The sequence below is a fragment of the Rhinoraja longicauda genome, chromosome 10 (genome assembly GCF_053455715.1).
Source record: "Rhinoraja longicauda isolate Sanriku21f chromosome 10, sRhiLon1.1, whole genome shotgun sequence".
Taxonomy (NCBI): Eukaryota; Metazoa; Chordata; class Chondrichthyes; order Rajiformes; family Arhynchobatidae; genus Rhinoraja; species Rhinoraja longicauda.
Genome location: NC_135962.1, coordinates 35,170,769 through 35,192,268, shown reverse-complemented (window position 1 = coordinate 35,192,268; position 21,500 = coordinate 35,170,769). Strand labels below are relative to the sequence as shown.

The following is a 21,500-nucleotide window of genomic DNA, read 5'->3' as shown; positions in this document are numbered from 1 at the left end:
AGCCTGCCCGTCTCACTGATTGGTTGCCGCTCGCGTCCAATCAGAAGGTGCGTCATTGTCGGGGCGGACGGGGAAGGGAAGCAGCCGAGTGAGCGGCGTTGGTTTGATTCTTTGAGTTCGGAATGAGCTCCATCGGTACTGGGGTGAGTCGTGCGATGGATTGCGGGTTTCTAGTGCGAGATGTGTGGCAAAACGGGCGGTTTTGTTTTCAATCGTGGTGAGTGAGGGGAGTGGTAACCGTAACCGGGGCCTGCGGCAGGCCTGGCTGCGCCACGGTTTGGGGGGTACAGAGAGAGAGAGCGAGGGGGGCTTGATCGGGCTTCGCTCTGTTGCTGCATGGCATCGGGCACCGGCTCCCCCAGGAGTCCGGCCCTCTTTGTACATCCTGACTGCGGGCAATTCCCTCCGACCGCGTCAGACTCTGCCACTTGGGTTGCTGAGTCACCGGCAGGCTCACCGCCAAAGCGAAAGTGAGGACATGGAGATGGCTGCCTGTTAACTGGCAGGTTATTGTTGAGCGGCCTTGTGACGGCTTGAAAGCTCCGGCTATTTACAGGAAGATATCCGGCTTTTAAAATTCGCAAAAAAAATCCCCCCACACAAAGCGCACCCAGGTCTCGTTGCACCTCCCCTTTTCCAAATCTGACACCATTCAGATAATCTGTCTTCACATTTATCCACATTACACTGCATCTGCCCACTCACCCAACCTATCCAAGTCACCCTGCAGCCTCATAGCATCCTTCTCATAGCTCACACTGCCATCCAGCTTTGTGTCATCCGCAAACTTGGAGATGTTACATTTAATTCCCTCGTCAAAATCATTCATATATATTGTAAATGTTGTTCGTCCTTCGGGTTCGAAGATGACCATGACTTCACTTTCAGTTGGAGGATTGGTGACTGTGGGTCCGGAAGTGACTGGTGAGGCCAATCTGGGTCCGGAAGGCACGCCCACATGTAGGACACAAGTGGATGGGTGCTGCAGTGGAAGTGGAGTTATATTGTAAACAACTGGGGTCCCAGTACCGAGCCTTGCGGCACCCCTCTAGTCACTGTCTGCCATTCTGAAAAGGACCTGTTAATTCCTGCTCTTTGTTTCCTGCCTGCCAACCAGTTCTCTATCCATGTCAGCACCCTACCCCCAATATCATGTGCTCTAATTTTGCACACTAATCTCTTGTGTGGGACCTTGTGGGACCTTGTCAAAGGCTTTTTGAAAGTCCAGATACACCACATCCCCTGGCTCGCTCTTATCCATTTGAGAAAAAAATCCAGAAGATTAGTCAAACATGATTTCCCCTTCATAAATCCATGATGACTTTGACTGATCCTGTCACTGCTTTCCAAATGCACTGGTATTACATCTTTAATAATTGACTGGAGCATCTTCCCCACTACCAATGTAAGGCTAACTGGTCTATAATTCTCTCTCCCTCCTTTCCCTGTTTTCTCTCTCCCTCCTATTTAATAGTCCTACACATAGCAAACAAGTGATAATGGTTGAGGCAGTGCTGACGTAGGATCAATGGTTCAATGGTATTTTCAGTCATGTGTACATAAGTAAGATACACTAAGAAAGACATTTTCAAGCAGTTTAGTGACAATCCTCCTATACATTATGCACAATGGTATGAAGTACAGTAAACCCAAGTAAAACGAACCATTGGTGGGGATGGGTCCGTTATTGCCGATTGCCCACTATAATGCAGTAAGTTATTATCATTGTATGTGGTTGAAACAAAGAACTGTAGGTGATGGTTAATACACAAAAGGACACAAAATGCTGGTGTAACTCAGCTGGTCAGGTAGCATCTCCGGAGAACATGGGTGAATGATGTCAGGACCCTTCTTCAGACTGATTCATTCTGTTGAGTTACTCCAACACTGTTGTTTCACCTTGTGTCGCTTGCATCATTGAGCATTTCATAACCAGCTGCCGCACGGTCCAGTGATGTGGTTGTGGCTCCTGTTGTAGCCCCTCACTGACAGTGCTTGCTTCAGGCCTCTGCCAACGACAAGACGCACTCGGTCACACTTTGGGGCTCCCTCCCCTCTCACCAGCTGCTGCCTCCAAGATGGAGTATGTCGGCGACTCCGGAAGAGAAGGAGGAGGCGGTGGAGGTGGGGTGTGGAAACGAGGCAGAGTGGACAAAGCGACAGGCGAAGGATGAGGCGCAGGGAGCGGACTAAGTGACGGCGACAGGAAGAAGCAGCAACTGATGAGAGGGGAGGGAGCTCCAATGTGACCGAGTGGGTCCTGATGGTGGCGGCAGCCTTAAGTGCTGTCCCCAGGTACTACAATGTGAGCTGCAATAACAGCCATGTCAACTGAGCCGTGCAGTGGATAAAGAAGGGCTTGTTGGTGCACCTTGCGAGTTGGCGGTCAGAAGCCGGGGCTAGAAGCGGCTGAGAGGCGGGGTGGCATTGACAGATCTGTTAGTTTTAACCGAAAACTGTTGTAAAGGTGTCTGTTAAAACAAGGTTTCACTGTAAGATTACAAGATAGTAGACCACATTGAATCCATACACATGTCACCACATTTTGGGTGCTCTTCAGGTCTTTATCCCAATCAGTATTGTAAACCACCATAAAAATAGATTGAAAATTGACTTTATTGGCTTCATGGAAGGAACCAGAGGGTGATGGTGAAAGATTGCTTCTCAGATTGGAGGTTTGTGACTAGTGGTGTGCTTCAGGGTTCGGTGCTGGGCCCTGTTACTGTTTGTCATCTATATCAATGTTTTGGATGAGAACATACACGGCAAGATTAGCAAGTTTGTAGATGATACAAAAGTGGATGGTTTTGCAGATAGTGAAAATGGTTCTGAAAAATTGCAGCAGGATCTTGATCAATTGGCCAAGTGGGCTGAGGAATGGTTGATGGAATTTAATGCAGAAAAATGTGGGGTGTTGCATTTTGAGAAGTCTAACATGGGCATGACCTACACAATGAATGGTAGGGCTCTGGGTAGTGTTGTAGAAAAGAGGGTCTTGGTGTGCAGGTGCATAGCTCCCTGAAGGTGGAGTCGCAGTTAGATCGGGTGGTTAAAAAGGCTTTTGGCACATTGGCCTTCATCAGCCAGAGTATTGAGTATAGAAGTTGGGAGGTCATGTTGCAGTGCTATAAAACGTTGGTGCGGCCACTTTTAGAGTATCGTGTTCAGTTCTGGGACTGTGCTATTGGAAAGATGTTTTCAAGCTGGAGAGGGTACAGAGAAGATTTATGAGAATGTTGCCAGGACTAGAGGGCCTGAGCTAAAGGCACAGATTGAGTAAGCTGGGACTCTATTCCTTGGAGAGCAGGAGGGTGAGGGGTGATCTTCTCGAGGTGTATAACATCATGAGTGGAATAGATCAGGTAGATGCACAAAGTCTCTTGCCCAGAGTAGGTGAATCGAGGACCAGAGGACATAGGTTTAAGGCGGGGGTAAAGATTTAATAGGAACCTGAGGGGTAACTTTTTCCACCCAAAGGGTGGTGGGTGTATGGAACCAGCTGCCTGAGGAGGTGGTTGAGGCTGGGACTATCATAACATTTAAGAAGCAGTTGGACATGGATAGGACAGGTTTGGAGGGATATGGACCAAATATTGGCAGGTGGGACTAGTGTAGTTGGGACATGTTGACCAGTGCGGGTAAGTTGGGCTGAAGGGCCTGTTTCAGGCCCTCTAGTCCTGGGAACATCTGCGAACTTCATTGCTCCCTCAAGGTACTCTTAGTTAGTTATGTTGCACAATTTGAGGCACAAAAGTAAAAGGATTAAGTGGATAATTTCCATCATAAAATGGTGGAAGCCATTGTGCCCATCTTGTTCACACTGGCTCACCATCAGAGCAATCATAGTCTTGCAAATTCTTTATTTTTCAAATTCATTCAAGGGAGGTGGGTTCTGCAGGCTGAGCTGTGCCAGTATTTAATTGCCCATACCTGCACTTGTGAAAATGGTGGTAAGTTCATTCCTAGAGGTTTAGGTACACCCACAGTGCTGTTAGGGAGGTAGTTCCAGGATTTTGACCCAGTTATGGTAATGCAGATATATTTCCATGTTAGGATGATGCGTGACTTAGACCATAGGTGCAGGAGTAGGCCATTCGGCCCTTCGAGCCAGTACCGCCATTCAATGTGATCATGGCTGATCATTCTCAATCAGTACCCTGTTCCTGCCTTCTCCCCATACCCCTTGACTCCGCTATCCTTAAGAGCTCTATCTAGCTCTCTCTTGATTGCATTCAGAGAATTGGCCTCCACTGCCTTCTGAGGCAGAGAATTCCACAGATTCACAACTCTCTGACTGAAAAGGTTTTTCCTCATCTCCGTTCTAAATGGCCTACCCCTTATCCTTAAACTGTGGCCCCTTGTTCTGGACTCCCCCAACATTGGGAACATGTTTCCTGCCTCTAACGTGTCCAACCCCTTAATAATCTTATACGTTTCGATAAGATCCCCTCTCATCCTTCTAAATTCCAGTGTATACAAGCCTAGTCGCTCCAGTCTTTCAACATATGAGGAAAGCTTCATTTTTGCAGCTCTTACCCATGTAACTGGTAGTGTTTGATTCTTCAGTCTGATGAAGGGTCTCGACCTGAAACATCACATATCCATGTTCACTAGAGATGCTGCCCAACTTGCAGTTATTGTGGTTCCTTATATGAACCTTTCTTGTAAAACTTGTCTGTACCTCCTCTGCATTCACAACCTCCCAATAATGCAGTGACTGAAAATGAACAATATTCTAGCTGAATGTACTTTACAAGGAACTGCAGATGATGGTTTATAAAAAAACAACACAATGCTTCAATGGTACTTTGTTGTCACATGTACCAAAGTACAATGAAATTATCTTTTTTACATACAGTTCAGTAGAAGTATTGCTATACATATATATACACAATCTTAGTTGACTACAAGTGTATAGGAATAGTACACCGGGACAGTATACGTTACCATGTTTTGGAGGATTTTTTATGATTCCAGTTGTTATAAATGTAGAGTTTCTTTATCTGCCATAAAGGCCCGTTGTCTGGATGTCCTGGCAAAGCGAGATTGTTGGTGTCCTCCAACGCTGCAGGCCGCGTCCGATCCACGCACTCGGCCTCGTGGTGTGGTGCCTGCTCCAGTCAAGCCCCAGGCTGCTGCAGCGCCTCCAGTGACCCATCTAATGATGGCTCGAACCAGACCCATCAACCTGCACCTCACAGCACCTGTACAGCCACTCTTGATCCTATTTTTTTACAGCTGCATCATATTTGTGCATAGGGTGTGTTTAGTCTCATCACCCCTTTCCATGCAGGCTTCCCATTTTTACTTGTCAAAGAAGCCAGGCTTTGCATTTGCCAAATTTAGCCTGTTTGAAGTAGCTGTGCAGGTAGAACAGCTTATTCCAGCTTGTCGCCACCAGTTTGGAGTAACTCGGTGCGCCAGACAGTTTCTCTGGAAAACATAGGTGGGTATTGTTTCGGGTCGGGACCCTTCTTCAGACTGACTGTGATGGTGAGGTGTGGGGGGGGAGTTATCGGAGGGGTGGGTTGAGAAGAAAGCTGGAAGAGAGGAGGGGGCAGGACAAAGCCTGGGTCAGGGGCGGTTTTGACAAGACCAATGGTTGGACAAAGGCCAGAGATTACAAGATAGAAGGTGTGAGACTAATATAAAATTAAGGATTTAAGAGTTGCAAATTGTGAAACTGGAAGAGGGAATGTAGGTGGAAAGGGAGAGGGGAGAAGTAGGTGCAAGTCCAGGCTGTGCAGGAGAGAGAGGGAGAGAAAAGAAAGGGAGGGGAACAAAGGGGTGGGGTTTATAGTCATCTAAATTTGGAGTGGTAGGATGGGAAGAGGATGGTTAAAATAGTTGGAAAGCAGCCAAGGTCCCCATGGACACCGTGTGCTCCCTCTCCGGGGTCGCACATAAGGCTGAGGTCTGGGTAGAGCCTTTGGCTGCTCGCTACCATGACCCTCGATTGGCCAGCTTGGCTGGGCCCAGCAGCAAATTGACCTAGAGATCCCCCTACTGGCCCACCTACCTCTGCACTGGGTGCCCAAAGATCAGAAGAATGGGGCTGAAACGTAAACAGAATTTGAGGAGCAGCCCCTTTAACTATTCAATGAGGGGCTGCAATCTTACACATCTCACGTGCACCCGGTTTCCTCCTGGTTGTAGAAATGGCAGGCAGATGACTCAAAAAGCACAGTAGAGCTCTGTGCAACACACTCTACCCCAGATCCCTAACAGAAAGTGGGAAGGCTTCCCTGTACAGAGAGTGGCACTGGGGACCCCATTTGCTACCAGATGGTAAAACAAAGTGTCACGGTAAGTATGGAGTGTGGCGGCACAGTGGCGCAGCGGTAGAGTTGCTGCCTTACAGCGAGGGTTTTCTCTGAGATCTTCGGTTTCCTCCCACACTCCAAAGACGTACAGGTATGTAGGTTAATTGACTGGGTAAATGTAAAAATTGTCCCTAGTGTGTGTAGGATAGTGTTAATGTGCGGGGATCGCTGGGTGGCGCGGACTCGGTGGGCCGAAGGGCCTGTTTCCGCGCTGTATCTCTAAATCTAAATCTAAAAATCAAATGAGGGTGAGGAAGTGGAGAGTGCAAGAGCAGCCCATACAAAAATATTTTCCCCTCGGTTCAGTTCAGTTTGGTTTATTGTCATATGAACCTAGGTTCAGTGAAAAGCTTTTGTGTGCTATCCAGTCAGCAGAAAGATAGTACATGATTACAATTGAGCCATTTACAGTGTATAGATACATGATAAGGAAATAACGTTTAGTGTAAGGTAAAGCCAGCAAAATCAGATCAAGGACAATTCAAGGGTCACCAGAGGTAGATATTAGTTCAGCACTGCTGTCTGGGTATGGTAGGATGATTCATTGCCTGATAACAGCTGGGAAGAAACTGTTCCTGAATCTGGAGCTGTGTGGTTTCACACTTCTATTCCCGTCGAAGGTCCTTTCTTCCTGCTGCCGTCAGACTGCACAACCAGCACTGCTCGCAATAGACTTATAATAAAGATATTTATCGTTATTTTAAATATAAAGAATGCTTATCTCTTTCTGCTATCCACTTTGCTGCTGTAACCCTGCAAATTTCCCCGTTGTGGGACGAATAAAGGATTATTATTATTATTTGCCTGATGGGAGACGAGGGAGACGCGTGACAATAAACTAAACTGACCAAGTTGATCCGGAAGGCCTGTTTCTGTGCAGTATGACTCTGATTCCATGACTGGTCAACTTGCTGATGTCCGATTAAAATTTTAGGCACTGGCCTATTTTCAAGAAGGAGGTAGGAACCTTGAGGTCAATCAGCTAAATGCCAATCTTCTTGAAACATATTTCAGTCTTTATGCAGAGTGATAACAGGATGTCTTGGGACAAACTTTTTGGGGTGGGGGGGGGGGGCAGTTAAATTGTTGCATGCCATATACTTGAGTTTCAAATGGCCTTGGTTAACTTTATGACCGAGGCTATTGTGAAATTTGGATACAGATTTGTAAACAAACAATACCTATATCTTTATGAAATAAGAAACTAAATGGGATGCAAGAGTTATAGATACAGATGAATAAATTATTACAAACAACAATGCAGATCAGCATTATAAATATGAACAAACAATTCTAGGATTTTAGAATTTAAAAAACAAGTTACATTTTGTACCTGGTGCTATGTACACCTCTGGTTTTTATGCACTCAAAGGCGATATTAGGCACCAAAGGAGTGCTGGTACTGAGAAAGATTGAAGATGTTAGGGATTTTTCATAAAGAGATGGGTGACCTGAAAGGTCTTTTTAAAATATTGGATGAAATAGATGTGCAAGTTTCCATTTAATTAAAATCCAAAGCCAGAGAAAAAGGAGAGGTATCTTAGTTGCTAAATTGTGAAACCCACAAAATTAAGTAACTGAGGCAAATAGCATAGTATATATTGTTGGGTGGGAAGCCTTGCTGAGATGAGATGGTTTGACTGAGGGAAGACTTAATGGTGTGAGTGCAGTCTGATGGTGTCCTGTATATTCCACATGTTTTGTAATACTTCAACCTGAAGAGATTATTTTAATTTTGCATATCGTTCATTCATTGTTCTTTATCTCGCTACAACATCGTCTATATCTCTCGTTTCCCTTATCCCTAACCAGTATGAAGAAGGGTCTCAACCCGAAACGTCACCCATTCCTTCTCTCCAGAGATGCTGCCTGTGCCACTGAGTCACTCCAGCTTTTTGTGTCTATCTTCAAGATAATTTTGATAGTTTGCAATACAAGATGTTTTTTAATTTTCAGTATGATTTGTCAGCGTCAACGTTCTCTCCTGATGGACGGGTTTTCCAGGTTGAATATGCAATGAAAGCTGTTGAAAATAGCAGGTAAGGAAGTCTTATTCATTGCAGAATGTTTTTGTTGAGAATTAATAACACCTTAAGTTTGACCAAAAGTTATCTGGTCTTGATCTTATTTCTGGGTCATGAGCAAATCAAAGTGTTGGAGAAACTCAGTGGGTCTGGCAGCATTTGTAGAGGGAATGGTTCGGTGAGCCTTCAGGGTCAAGAAGGGTCATGACCTTAAATGTTGTCTGTCCATTCTCTCCACAGAAACTGCCTGACTTCCTCAGTTATTCCAGCACTTTATGTTTTGCTCAAGATTCCAGCATCTGCTGTGTCCTTGTGTCTCTGTGTCAGGCCTCATTGGAGTACTAGTCCAAAAGTATTAGTTTTACAAGTGGCTGTTGATCCCTTGCAAGGATTGTTGCTCATTTGTGGGAAAATGTGAGGTGGGCCTTGCGGGTCGGACTCCTGGTCGGCGGAACGGCCGATGGGAGCCCAAGGCTGGGGCCCGGGTAGGCGTGAAATGGGGTGTCAATAGCAGCGAGGCTTCGGCGGCGGTGAAGCCTCGCAACGATGAGGCCTCGGCGGTGGTGAAGCCTTGCGGGTGCGGCATTGCCTTGCGGGTCGACGAGCGCGTGGAGGGACCACCATGAGGGGGAAGAACAATGGAGGACCCGGCCTGGGGGGGACTGCCATGAGGGAGGTGGGGGGAGAACAATGGACAATTGGGGAGGGTGGGGAAAACAAAGGACAATGACCAGGCTTGGGGGAACCGCTGTGGCGGAGGGGGGGGGGGGGGGGGGGGGAGAGAAGAGGAGAAGAGAACAAAACAAAAGGAGGAGCTGGCGTGCTTTGTAACTTTGTCAGCGCCGTAGGTGGCTGCTATTTGTATACATTGGGTATGCAGGCAAAGAATTTCACTGTTGCTTGTCACATGTGACAATAAAGTATTCTATTCTAAATCTGATTCTGTTAATCAGGAACACGAATCTCAGTGAAGTCATGTCTCCAACTTTTCTCTATAGGATAAAGTAGTTTGTAGCTGCTTCTAAATTTGATAGAAGATTGTTTTTTTCATTATGTTCATTCTGCCTGATGAAAGTTGTTAATCTTGATTTTCACTTTTTTGATGAAGACAAGCAAATATTTGAATGCTAAACTAGAGTCTTAAAGTAAAAATTCTGCTTTCCTTTTCAAATAAAAGTGACACATACTTTAACTATTGTATGGGACAGCAAAAATATTAATATGTTTTCCTTTGATTGCACAGCACAGCCATTGGGATAAGATGTAAAGATGGAGTCGTCTTTGGAGTAGAGAAACTGATTCTTTCTAAACTATATGAACAGGGGTCTAATAAGCGGATATTTAACATTGATCGTCATGTAGGAATGGTAAGATTTTTAAATGGGCTTCCTTAAAAAAAAAATTACTTTTAATGTTGCAAGAATGTCCCACGGGTTTCATAATATCATTGAATAAAGTGTAATCGAGTCACCAAGAGATAATGAGGCAGATGGTTAAATGGTTGTTCAATGGGGTTGGTTTTTTATAAGTATTAAAGGAAGAAAATAGGCGCAGATGAAATGGTGAATTGCAGTGATGGGCAAAATGAATTGTCACTAAGGATGCCACAATTTTAAGTACTGCTGGATGATCATCAAGACTATGTTGGAATTTATAAATGGGGATTTAAAATTAATAAGACATTTGTAGAAATCACCAAACTCACTGGTGTTTAAACAACTTTTGCAGTAGAGCTTTTAATTACCTCAAGTTAACTTGAGCTAAGCAGCCCCACCCAGGAGTGTTACAATTGAGGCACTAATTAAGGTTTCCGTTCAAGTTGAAGTCGGGATAAGTTGGACAGTGTTATGGAGATGGAAGTAAATTGCCTTAGTGACAGAGAGGATGAGGTTTGAAATTCAACATGAGGTTAAATCTGACAAGTTTGACCAGATTGGCCTAGTATCAAACAATTGCCATGGAAAAACACAAAGTTGGTGCTTGGTGACTGAAAATGTACTTGCCCATTGTTTTATCTAGATTAAATTACTGTTCATCCAGCATTGCATGTTGAACAGTCCAATAGTTTGGCAAAAATGCACAGTCGCGGAGGTGATATTTGTCATTAGGCAAAGTTCATTTGTTGGATAAAAGGTGAGATAAAAACATACTTGTACCAATTTAGTACATTAAATTACATGGTAAAATTGATTAAGAAAAATGAAATGGAATATTTTCTTAATTTATCATGCTATGTGTACCATATTTTGATTGCGATACAAGTTTAATCAATAAATGTTGTTACAATTGGTTCATCTGGCAGGCAGTAGCAGGTCTTCTGGCAGATGCACGATCTCTTACTGATATTGCGAGAGAAGAAGCTTCCAACTTTAGGTCCAATTACGGATACGATATTCCACTGAGGGTACGAAATCTATACCATAGTATTATTTTGGCATGGCTCTTAATTTGCCCTGTATGAATTGAGTAACAATATGTAAAATTTAATATGCTATCTATTATTGGAACGTTTTCTCTCAAATATGCTTTAAATTGTAACGAATGTATGATTTTCTATTAAATCCCTTCTATCTCCATGTTCCTGCTCCCTCTGGTGGTATATGTTCATGGCTATTGAACTAAATTCTCTAATCTTCCCACCCTCCCAGAGGCAGTAGTCTGCTCCACAGTGTTATGAAACTGCCTTCCTGTCCGTGCCATACATCAACCTACAGGCATTTCTCTCTGAGGGTGCCAGTTAGCAGAGATAAATTATGAATCTTGGCTTTAAAAATATTTCCTACTCCCTTGTGCCTCCCATTTAACCAGTTATGAAGGGTCGAACTTAATTGCAGTTTACTAACTCTGAACTGAAGCTGGAATATTTTCAAGTCTTATCTACTCATTATTGAAAAGTGAATTGCAGTGATTCTCTATATTAAAATTTCCTGGACAGGTTCCAGGGATGTGTTAGTTTCCATAAGTCTGGAGAATCAAGTTTAATGGAAGTGTACAAAGAAATCTTGACCAGCTTTAGATACAGTAGAGAAAAACTACTCAATAGTAAAAAAACAAGAGAATAAGGGAGACAGATTAAAGTTGCAGCCTTAAAATCAAAGTTGATGTGTAGGGAATAAAGCTGACTAGATTGCTATACAAAGGGCCAAATTACCATTATCTGGTTATTTTAAATCGCATGGATTTCTATCCTATTAATTTAAATCCATAATGAATATCCCTGTATTGTACGTCGTATTTGAAAATCATTTCAGAAATCCATCCGTTACTATTTTTATAATGCATAGAAACGTGGCACTTGAACTGATTTAGAATGCTGATATATTACGTCTTGATAATTTACTCTTTAAAAATTTACTACACGTTTCCCTTTCTTTTAAGCATCTGGCAGACCGAGTAGCAATGTACGTCCATGCTTACACGTTATATAGTGCTGTGAGGCCATTTGGAAGCAGGTAATTTTAATGAGATTTTTGAACAGGGTGGACCCATTGGGCTCAAAGCTCTCCTGCATTGGTGTAGCACCCTCCCCTCCCCCCAACTCCCTCACCCCTCCCCCAACTCCCTCACCCCTCATCCCCCCCCCCCCCCCACTCTTCGGGGCTCTCCTGCACTCCCTTCCCTTCTCCCCCTTCCTTTCCCTCCCCCTTCCTTTCCCTCCCCCTTCCTTTCCCTCCCCCTTCCTTTCCCTCCCCCTTCCTTTCCCTTCCCTCCCCTCCCCCATTCCCTTCCCTCCCCCATTCCCTTCCCTCCCCCTCCACCACCACTCCATCCCCCCTTATATAATTGGTGATGTTCCGGGGGCGCTGGGGCCGGGCGCACACACACACACACACGCACACACACACACACACACAAACCTCTCGGCGAACGGCGGCAACGGCCATCTTGTTGGACCCTCTGCTGCCGCGCTGCACCACAGGGGGAAGGTCAGGCGGGGGGCACGCCGGAACGGGCAGCGGTCCTCCCAATTCTCGTATCATTGAGTGGGAGGATTGGGGAATGTGTGCGAACAGTTTATATTATTTCAAAATTATAAGATTGTTTAGAAATGTGAGGTACTTGATGAATGGGGTAATGTGGAAATTACATTCTTCTACATAAAATTCTTCAACTGTAATTAGGGCATTTAAATGTATTCAATTTGAAAATCTTTGACCAAAATGTATTCCAAAATGTTGTTTTTTGTATAGTTTTATTATGGGGTCCTATGACAAGGATGATGGTGCTCAGATGTACATGATTGACCCTTCAGGAGTGTCCCATGTAAGTGTCTCCAATCGTATATTGAAAATTCTATTTTTTGATATTACAGTAGTTTTACATATCAAATGTACACCCAATAGGATTTTCAATTTGGAAAAGTTCTGTAACTTTCACTTTTGATTTAAAATGTGAATTGTAAATTAAGTTTGACTTGCATTATGTCATATAAAATGTGGGTATAATTAGACTTCTCCATTTCACAATATTGCAATTTCGTTGGCAGAAGTTCAAGATTTGTAGTTAGTCCACCCAAAAATTTGACCTTTTGGGTATATTTTATCTGAACTGAGGGGTAGTTAAGACTCAACTGCAGTGGGTGGTCAAAGGTAGACCAGATCAAGTTAGGATAATAAAATTCCTTTCTTTAAAGATTGTCTTGGTTACCATATTATGGGAAAGCTTTTGTCAAACTAGAAAGGGTGCAGAAAAGATTTATGAGGATGTTGCCAGGACTCGAGGGCCAGAGCTATAGGGAGAGGTTGAGCAGGTTAGGACTTTATTGGAGGCTTGGAGCACAGTGGTGATCTTATAGAGGTGTACAAAACTATGAGGAATAGATTGGGTAGATGCAGTCTTTTTGCCTAGAGTAGGGGAATCGAGAACCAGAGGACATAGGTTTAAGGTGAGGAGGGAAAGGAACCTGAGGGGTAACCCTGTTTACACAAACAGTGGTGGGTATTTGGAATGAGCTGCCAGAGGAGGTAGTCGAAGCAGGTAGTATAGCAACATTTGAGAAACATTTAGACAGGCACATGGATAAAATAGGTTTAGTGGGATATGGGCCAAACGCGGACAGGTGGGACTAGTGTAGATGGGGCATATTGGTTGGTGTGGGCAAGTTGGGCTGAAGGGCCTGTTTTCTTGCTGTGTGACTCTTATGACTATGTAAGTTAACCAGATGGATTGTTCACAACCATCCAGTCGTTTCATGATTACTTTTATTGAAACCCGGTGTATGATTGCAGATTTTTTTACTTGTATATCGACATCTCAGCTGCCATAGTGGGATTTAAACAGGTGCATTTGGATTTGTGGGGTAGTATTTCAATGTTAGTTCTGTTATTTACCATTACTTTAGTTCTCCTATTCTACCATCATAGTTTTTTGAGTAGAGAATTCCAAAGGCGCTCAACCAAAAGGGGAAGGAAATTCTTATCTTTGCCTAGAATGGCCAACCTTTTTGAGACAAGTTGTCTAGGGAAACTATCACTCATAACATTTTGGTATGTCTCAAAGAGATGGCCACAATTCTTCCAAATTCAAGTATATGAATGCAGTTTGGTTAATCTCTCCTTTACAGGGCAAGCTGCAAATGCAGAAACAATCAGGTGTACCTTCAATGCACTCTTTGTTAGAAGTATAATATTCCTTTGCTCAAGGTGACCACTTAACACAATTCCAGCTGCAGTCGTAGTAAGATCCATATTTTTTTAATGCAATAAGACTTACTTATTACTCTTGCACACACCTTTTCCTGCTGTAAAAGTCTGCATACAGCTTGCCTCATTAATGGAAACGTAAGGAATGGTAGATACTAGAATCATGAGCCAAGAGAAGGGCTGTGACTTGAAATGTCGCTCTCCATTTCTTCCTCAGATGTTGCCTGACCTGCTGGGTTACTTTGTGTTTTGCCTTATTGCTTTCTGTACCTGGAAGCTAACATTCGGTAATTTGTACACAAGGACATCCAGGCTCCTCTAAATACCAACACCTTTCAATTCCTAACCATTAAAAAACAAGTACTGTCATTATATTTTATGAAACAAACTAGATGTCTTTTCTCCACGTTACTTGACATCTGCTGTGTCCTTGCCCGTTCACTCAGCCTGACTACAATCTTTTGAATTTCTCATAACTGACTCTGCTCAGCTTAGTATCAGCAACAAACTTGGATAAATTACATTTGGTCCCTTGATCCAGATTATTGATGCAGATTGTTAACAGCTGCACTACCCACGAGTCACAGCCTCCCAATAATAAAATGGCTCCTTTATTCCTACTATACTCTGTCCTTTAACCAACCTTAATACCACATGCACTACTTTTCTTCAATTGCCTCTTGTGTGGCAACCTATCAATCAGAAGACATCTACTGGTATCTTCCTTGCCTGTTACAACTTCAAAGGGTGCTCAGCAGATTTGTATACAAATTGTGACAAAGACGGCGGCAAATCAGCCCATCAGATCCCAGTAGAGTAGCCCCATCGGCTCTATTTCCTGGATTCTTTCTATGCTTTCTTTCTCACCTACCCTTAAACTTTCCTTGATTCCTATTTGTTATTTATCAACACTAAGGGTTATCTTATGGCAACCAATTTTAACTCACCTGCATGACTTTGCAAGGAAATTGGAGTACCCAACAAAACCCACAGAGTTGTGGGGAGAATGTACAAACTCCACCCAGATAGGACCCAAGGTCTGAATGAAATCTCCTGGGTTCCTGGAAGTTGAGGCAGCAGCACTAATCCATAACCATGATAAAGTGGTTCTATCTTTACTTTAGAGATACAATGTGGAAACAGTCCCTTGGGCCCACCGAGTCTGCGCTGACCAGCAATTGTCCTGTAAACCAGCAGCATCCTACATACTAGCGGCAATTAACAATGTCACAGCCCAATTAACCTCCGTCTTTGGAGTGCGGTAGGGAACCAGAGCACACAGAAACTGCAGTCACAGTGAGAACGTACAAACTCCGTACAGACGGCACCCATAGTCAGGATCGAACCTGGGTTTCTATCAATAAGGCAGCAACTCTACTGCGACACCACTGTGCCGCTCCGAACTGCTGCACAATTGTGTCATCCATTAATTGAACATTATTTCTCTTTCATAAGTGTATGCTGACTCTTTCCTAAGTCATTATTTATTCTCCATGTGTCCTATTACCACTGCTTTCATAATTGATTCCAGTATTTTCATTACAGGTGACAGCTGTTTATTTCTAATCTGGGAAATTTGTAGAATTTTGGAAATTGATAACCAGTACATTCACATTCTACATATCTACTTTTTTTTTATCAAGTTCCCATTAATTCCCTTTTTATACTCATTTTATACATCTTTTCACTCCGATCCTGTTGTTCTACAATGTATTGCTGGTATGCCTACATGAACTGGTAACATTTTATTCCATGTAATACTTTCTTAGTTATTACTGAATGCTATAAGCAGTCAAAGTTGACTAATTCAATATTGCAGCTAGGGTTTATAAGGATTGTAGGTGTTTATTAACATGACGTAGCACTTAAAATCTGCATGTTCAAGGTAGGTTTAAGCTGTTCCGAGACATTTTAAGATCATTGGTCCTTGTGATTTCCTTTTTAATGATACCGTGCATGAAAACGGAAAAATAGTCGTTAATATTCGAATTGTTTCTGCAGGGTTACTGGGGGTGCGCAATTGGAAAAGCTAAAGAAGCAGCAAAAACAGAAATCGAGAAGCTGCAGGTATGTTAGAGATTTTAAATGGAATTATGAGGGTATAATCGGGTGCTGTCTGTGTGGAGGTATAAAAACTGACGTGTACATTTTTGAAACTGCGAATGATTGTTATTGTTTGGTCAGACAAGTTCAGGTAACTCAATAGAGAGCAAAGCTGCTGACTCGGAGTACCAGTTTCAATCCTGACCTCGGGTGCTGTCTGTGTGGAGTTTGCACGTTCTCCTGTTGACCAAGTGGGTTTCGTTGGTTTCCTCCCATAACCCAAAGATGAGTAGGGGGAGCAATTAACAAAGTGAATCTAACTCAGTAAATCAGGCAGCATCTATTGAGGGAATGGATAGGTAACAGTTTCGGTTGGGAGCTTTCTTCAGACTGATTGCAGGGGGAGAGCTGGAAAAAATATAATTGTGTAGTTGAGTGGTAGAGGAGTTAATTTGGAAAGAATAAAGAAATTGTGAATAATGTAAATGGGTGTAGTCATGATGGGCCAAAAGGCCCGTTTTCTTGCTGTATCTATGAATCTGTCCCAGTAGACGTTTAAAAAAATCAAAATGCTATTGACCTTGATCTTGTGACTCATTCAGTGCTGGGGATGTAAATCTCATACTTCCATGCATTTCTGAAAATCTGGGCCTCAGTGATGGACTTAAGTAAATCTGTCAATGGAGCCCAGGCCCACTGGTTGACCTGGTTCAGCTATTGAGACCCCGGTGCCCTTTGCTCCACTTTTGAAATCAAAGTTTTAGGTGCAAAGTTGGGGGTAAATTTCTTGTTAAAATTAATCTTTCGTTTCAATTGTTTTCATTATGTTTGTATTGCCCTTGAGTTTTTAAATGATACTGTAAGGCATTTAAAGCCCAGTAAAGTGATTTAACTTTTTACAACTGACAAAGCTCCACCTTTAGTTTAGCTGGCAGCGAGATTCTTCTTTCAATACAAAGACCCAGCAGCTTCATTGGGCAATGATTCTAGGCAGAGGGAACAGACCCATACAATTAGGCCGAGTCGTCATACATATTCCATTCTTGAATGCTTACCAGAATTTGTATAAATGTAATGTTGTTGGGAGAGATACAACTAAAATATTATTTATCTGCAGTAAGTATACTATACAAGTGTTAATGGTTAATGAATGTCTTCCACATCTTTCACTCAGGAATGTTATAGGCTATAAATACAGTTCTGAAATACTGATAAGCCTTGCATGAAAGTAATTATAGTTATACTATGTTTTTCTGTCAGGCTGGATTGATTATTCATCTACTGTGGTCTATAAAGAGAAACAAGAGTTCCATCCCTCGGTCTTAAAATACTTATCTTGAGCCTTCAACTACGACTATGAAAAAAATGCCTGATTTCTTTGTGCATGTACATAGTCCATTACAAATTGACATCAAGCCAGTGTACATCCTGTTAGAGGTTTTATTAAAACATCTTTACATAGAAAAACATTTAACAATGTGGATTCAAAAGGGAGGATGAAGTAAATCTGTATCTTGGTTGAATCACTTGCTTAAGATAAAAACTGGGCTTGTTTTGGAGTGTACTGAAGAACATAATATCTGATATACAAGTATTCTTTATGATTCATTTTAGATGAAAGATATGACATGCAGGGAAGTTGTTAAAGAAGTGGCAAAAATGTAAGTATTTTTTTACAAATAGCTGAAATACATTGACATTTTGATTTACTTGAACTGTTGCTGCAATAGGAAGCTAATTTCTCTTTTGTGCAGGCATGACTGCTACAGAAGTCACCTGCTAGTGTGTTGTGTGAGCCGACATATTAAGTGTAATATGCAAGTCTGAGCCGAAACATCACCCATTCCTTCTCTCCAGAGATGCCGCTGGTGTCCCACTGAGTTACTCCACCTTTTTGTGTCTATCTTTGGTTTAAACCAGCATCTGCAGTTCCTTCTTACATATTAGGTGTAACTTTGATTCTTCCTTGTGCAGTTCCTTTTCAGGCGTTAGATCAAAACTTCTGTTGAGAGATCGACAAAGGATTAAAATATACAATTTTGTCTGTACACGAGACAATATTACTTTGAACATGTTTTCTGTTTGATATCAGACTCGGAGTTGATGTCTCAAACATTAGAATTTTTCTGGAAAACCTGCATAATATAGCCCAGTGTGTTAGGTTCAATGTAGGCCAAGATGTCATAGTTGAAGTAGAACAAATATCTGATCAGAGCTAGATTATTAAAAAAGTGAGGAAATGCTTAATAGCAGAGATGACCGGTTTTATTTCTACCCAGGCAAATATATCTATCTATCTATGCAATGAAAAGGTCTGCATGTAAAAACTTTAACTTAGTGGTGAATTATCAGGAGCATGACAAATTGGCAAAGAAGGCACCAGCTATCATTGGAGCAGACAGATCAAATCTAAGCCCCCATAAGTACTTTAGTGAATTTGTAACAAATCCAGAAGAACTCCTATATTTAATGAATTCATCAATACTGTTTGTTTTTAAATCTTCACACTACACTGAACTGTTTGGTAATAAACAGCTGTCCTTGTATTTCTCATCTAACTTCCACAGGTGAAACTAATCACTGCCAGAGCTCTTCTGGTAAATCTTTTCTGCACCATGTTTTGGAGCCTTCAATCCTTAAGTGAGAGATTGGAATGCAATACAGTTCCAGCCTTCTCTTTTTGAACTCCATCTTTATTCAGTGGGGTGCTTTTGGCTTAGAACTAATACTTTTCCAAGGGCATCTCTCATTCACATTTAAAAACTGAGTATATGATTAGCACAATATTAAAGTGTAAGAAAATAACTGCAGATGCTGGTACAAATCGAAGGTATTTATTCACAAAATGCTGGAGTAACTCAGCAGGTCAGGCAGCATCTCAGGAGAGAAGGAATGGGCGACGTTTCGGGTCGAGACCCTTCTTCAGACTGATGTCAGGGGGGCGGGACAAAGGAAGGATGTAGGTGGAGACAGGAAGACTGGGAGATCTGGGAAGGGGGAGGGGAAGAGAGGGACAGAGGAACTATCTAAAGTTGGAGAAATCAATCTTCATACCACTGGGCTGCAAGCTGCCCAGGCGAAATATGAGGTGCTGTTCCTCCAATTTCCGGTGGGACTCACTATGGCACTGGAGGAGGCCCATGACAGAAAGGTCAGACTGGGAATGGGAGGGGGAGTTGAAGTGCTCAGCCACCAGGAGATCAGATTGGTTAATGCGGACTGAGCGTAGGTGTTGAGCGAAGCGATCGCCGAGCCTGCGTTTGGTTTCGCTATGGCTGCTATGGTACAATATTAAAAATCAGTAGCCCTTGTACCAACTCCTGGTGGAATACCGCAGTTCAGGGTCTTTGAATGAAATAACAAGTTTCCCCAGTATACTTTTTCTCACAATTAATGAAGGCATTTGAGAAAGTTGGAGAAAACTCAACCTCAGGACTAATTCTTAAATTTTCTATTGTTCCAATTTGTTGCTTATTTGGTGAAACTTAAGTTATTGTATTTGTTTAATCTCTAGAATCTACATTGTCCACGATGAAGTAAAGGATAAATCCTTCGAGTTGGAGCTCAGCTGGGTTGGAGAAAGTAATATATTTTCCTTAATTCAGTGAATAACTCTTCAAAATAACATTAATTTCAAATACTCCTGTTTAAAACATTTTGATGTGTGGGAAATGACTGCATATTATCTTATCTGGGTTTAAGGCTTCGTTACAATTCCAAATTTATATCTCAACCAGTAATTTGAGCTTCTTTTGTCACTACACCAGACAAACTGGTTGTACGTTTAAATCTATGGAAATAGTTGATTTGCAACCTATTGTGAGCCAGGTTTATCAACTTCATTCACATGGTAGTGGTTTATTTACCTGCTTAATGGAATATGATTCAGGACATAGCTCAGTGCACAAATCAATGATGGTTGGTTGAACTGGAGCTGTACATCTCTGCATATTTATTGAGTTTAGAAATTGACATTAATGCTGATGTTTCACACTTGTTTTGCAGTTACAAATGGCAAACATGTACTTGTCCCTAAAGATGTAAAAGAGGAAGCAGAAAAATATGCCAAAGTAAAGTCAATTATTAGATTTACAAATTTCAATTAATGTAGCTTTTTCTGAAAGACTCTTCCTTACTGGACTTTGTTTTTTCTTTAGGAATCTCTTGAGGAAGATGATGAATCTGATGAAGACAACATGTAATTAGTTTTCCTAATATCCAGTGCTGTTTGTAATGACTCCTGCCTTTTTATTATTAAAAGCTGAAATCACAGCATCAAGTTTGATGTGTTTTCTCTTGTTTGTAAATTTGAACTTGACCAAAATCCTTGGAGAAACGAAGCTGGATACAACTTCCTGCTGTTAAAATGTTATATTATTGGTCAGATTCTGAACAAAATAAAATTCTGTCCATTGACTTGATTGGTTTTGCTTCATCGGTCTAATTGCAGACAGAGGTTGTTCCATGCAAAGTAGGTTCAGTGTGGCTAAGCTTAATATGATAAAACAGTACAGGAGAAATGTCTGTACTAAACATGCCAAGCAAAACAAATTTAATTTAAGTTTTAAAAATAGAGCATGGAAACAGGTCCTTGGCCTACAGTCTGCACTGACCAGTGATCATCCAGACACTCAGGACAATTTACAAAAGCCAATTAACTTACAAAACTGTGCATCTTTGGAACGTGGGAGGAATCTGAAGCACCCGGAGAAAGCCCACATGGTTACAGGGAGAATGTATAGACTGTGTAGACAGCAGCCATAGTTAGGAACGAACCCAGGTCTCTACCAACTCAACTACTGTTGCCCCAATCTCACCTGCCTGCATATGATCTACATCCATGTACCTATCTAAAAGCTTCTTAAATGCCCCAATTGATTCTGTCGCCAGGCACGCCATCTAAAGATTAACTTGCTCTGTACATCTTCTTTAAACTTTGCCTCAAACCACCATAAAGCTATGTCCTCTAATATTTGATATTTCGAACCTGGGGACAAGGCAGAAATTGTCTACCCTATCAATCCATGTCTGCCCAACCTCTTATACCTAATCACCCTCAAATCACAACAGCATTCTGATAAACCTCTGCACCCTCCAAAGCCTCCTCAACTTTCCTGGAATGGGGTGAGCAGCACTGCATGCCATACTCCAAATGTGGCCAAACCAAAGTCATATAAAGCTGCATCTTTGCACTTCGATCAAAACAATTTTATTAAATTTTAATTTGCAGTTCGAGTTACCAGCAGATATTATTAGAATTTAACTTCAAATTTTACTACAATTACTGTGGCTACAGGTCTCGAAGTTCTAGAACAGTATTCCAAGAAAATGCAATCAGTTTCAACATTAACATGTCAGAATTAAGGTAGACACAAAATGCTGGAGTAACTCAGCAGGCAGGCAGCATCTCACGGAGAGAAGGAACGGGTAACAATTTGGGTTGAGACCCATCTTCAGACAGATTGCCA

General features: G+C 42.2%; 1 protein-coding gene across 1 annotated transcript; it reads left to right on the top strand.

Annotated features, from left to right (window-relative positions):
• The first annotated feature begins 14 nt into the window (after nucleotides 1–14).
• On the top strand, nucleotides 15–20,448 carry psma3 (proteasome 20S subunit alpha 3). Its single transcript, XM_078406624.1, has 11 exons — nucleotides 15–143; nucleotides 8,280–8,362; nucleotides 9,591–9,714; nucleotides 10,650–10,751; nucleotides 11,726–11,799; nucleotides 12,538–12,610; nucleotides 15,991–16,056; nucleotides 17,647–17,693; nucleotides 19,547–19,614; nucleotides 20,038–20,102; nucleotides 20,190–20,448. Exons 1-11 carry the CDS (start codon nucleotides 123–125, stop codon nucleotides 20,232–20,234), a joined length of 768 nt encoding a protein of 255 aa, XP_078262750.1. The 5' UTR covers nucleotides 15–122; the 3' UTR covers nucleotides 20,235–20,448.
• The last annotated feature ends 1,052 nt before the right edge of the window (nucleotides 20,449–21,500 follow it).

Coding starts and splice junctions, on each gene's coding strand:
- psma3 (XM_078406624.1), top strand. CDS start 123: ATGAGCTCCATCGGTACTGGG. Junction 144..8,279: donor TGAGCTCCATCGGTACTGGG/GTGAGTCGTGCG, acceptor TTTAATTTTCAG/TATGATTTGTCAGCGTCAAC. Junction 17,694..19,546: donor GTTAAAGAAGTGGCAAAAAT/GTAAGTATTTTT, acceptor TTTAATCTCTAG/AATCTACATTGTCCACGATG.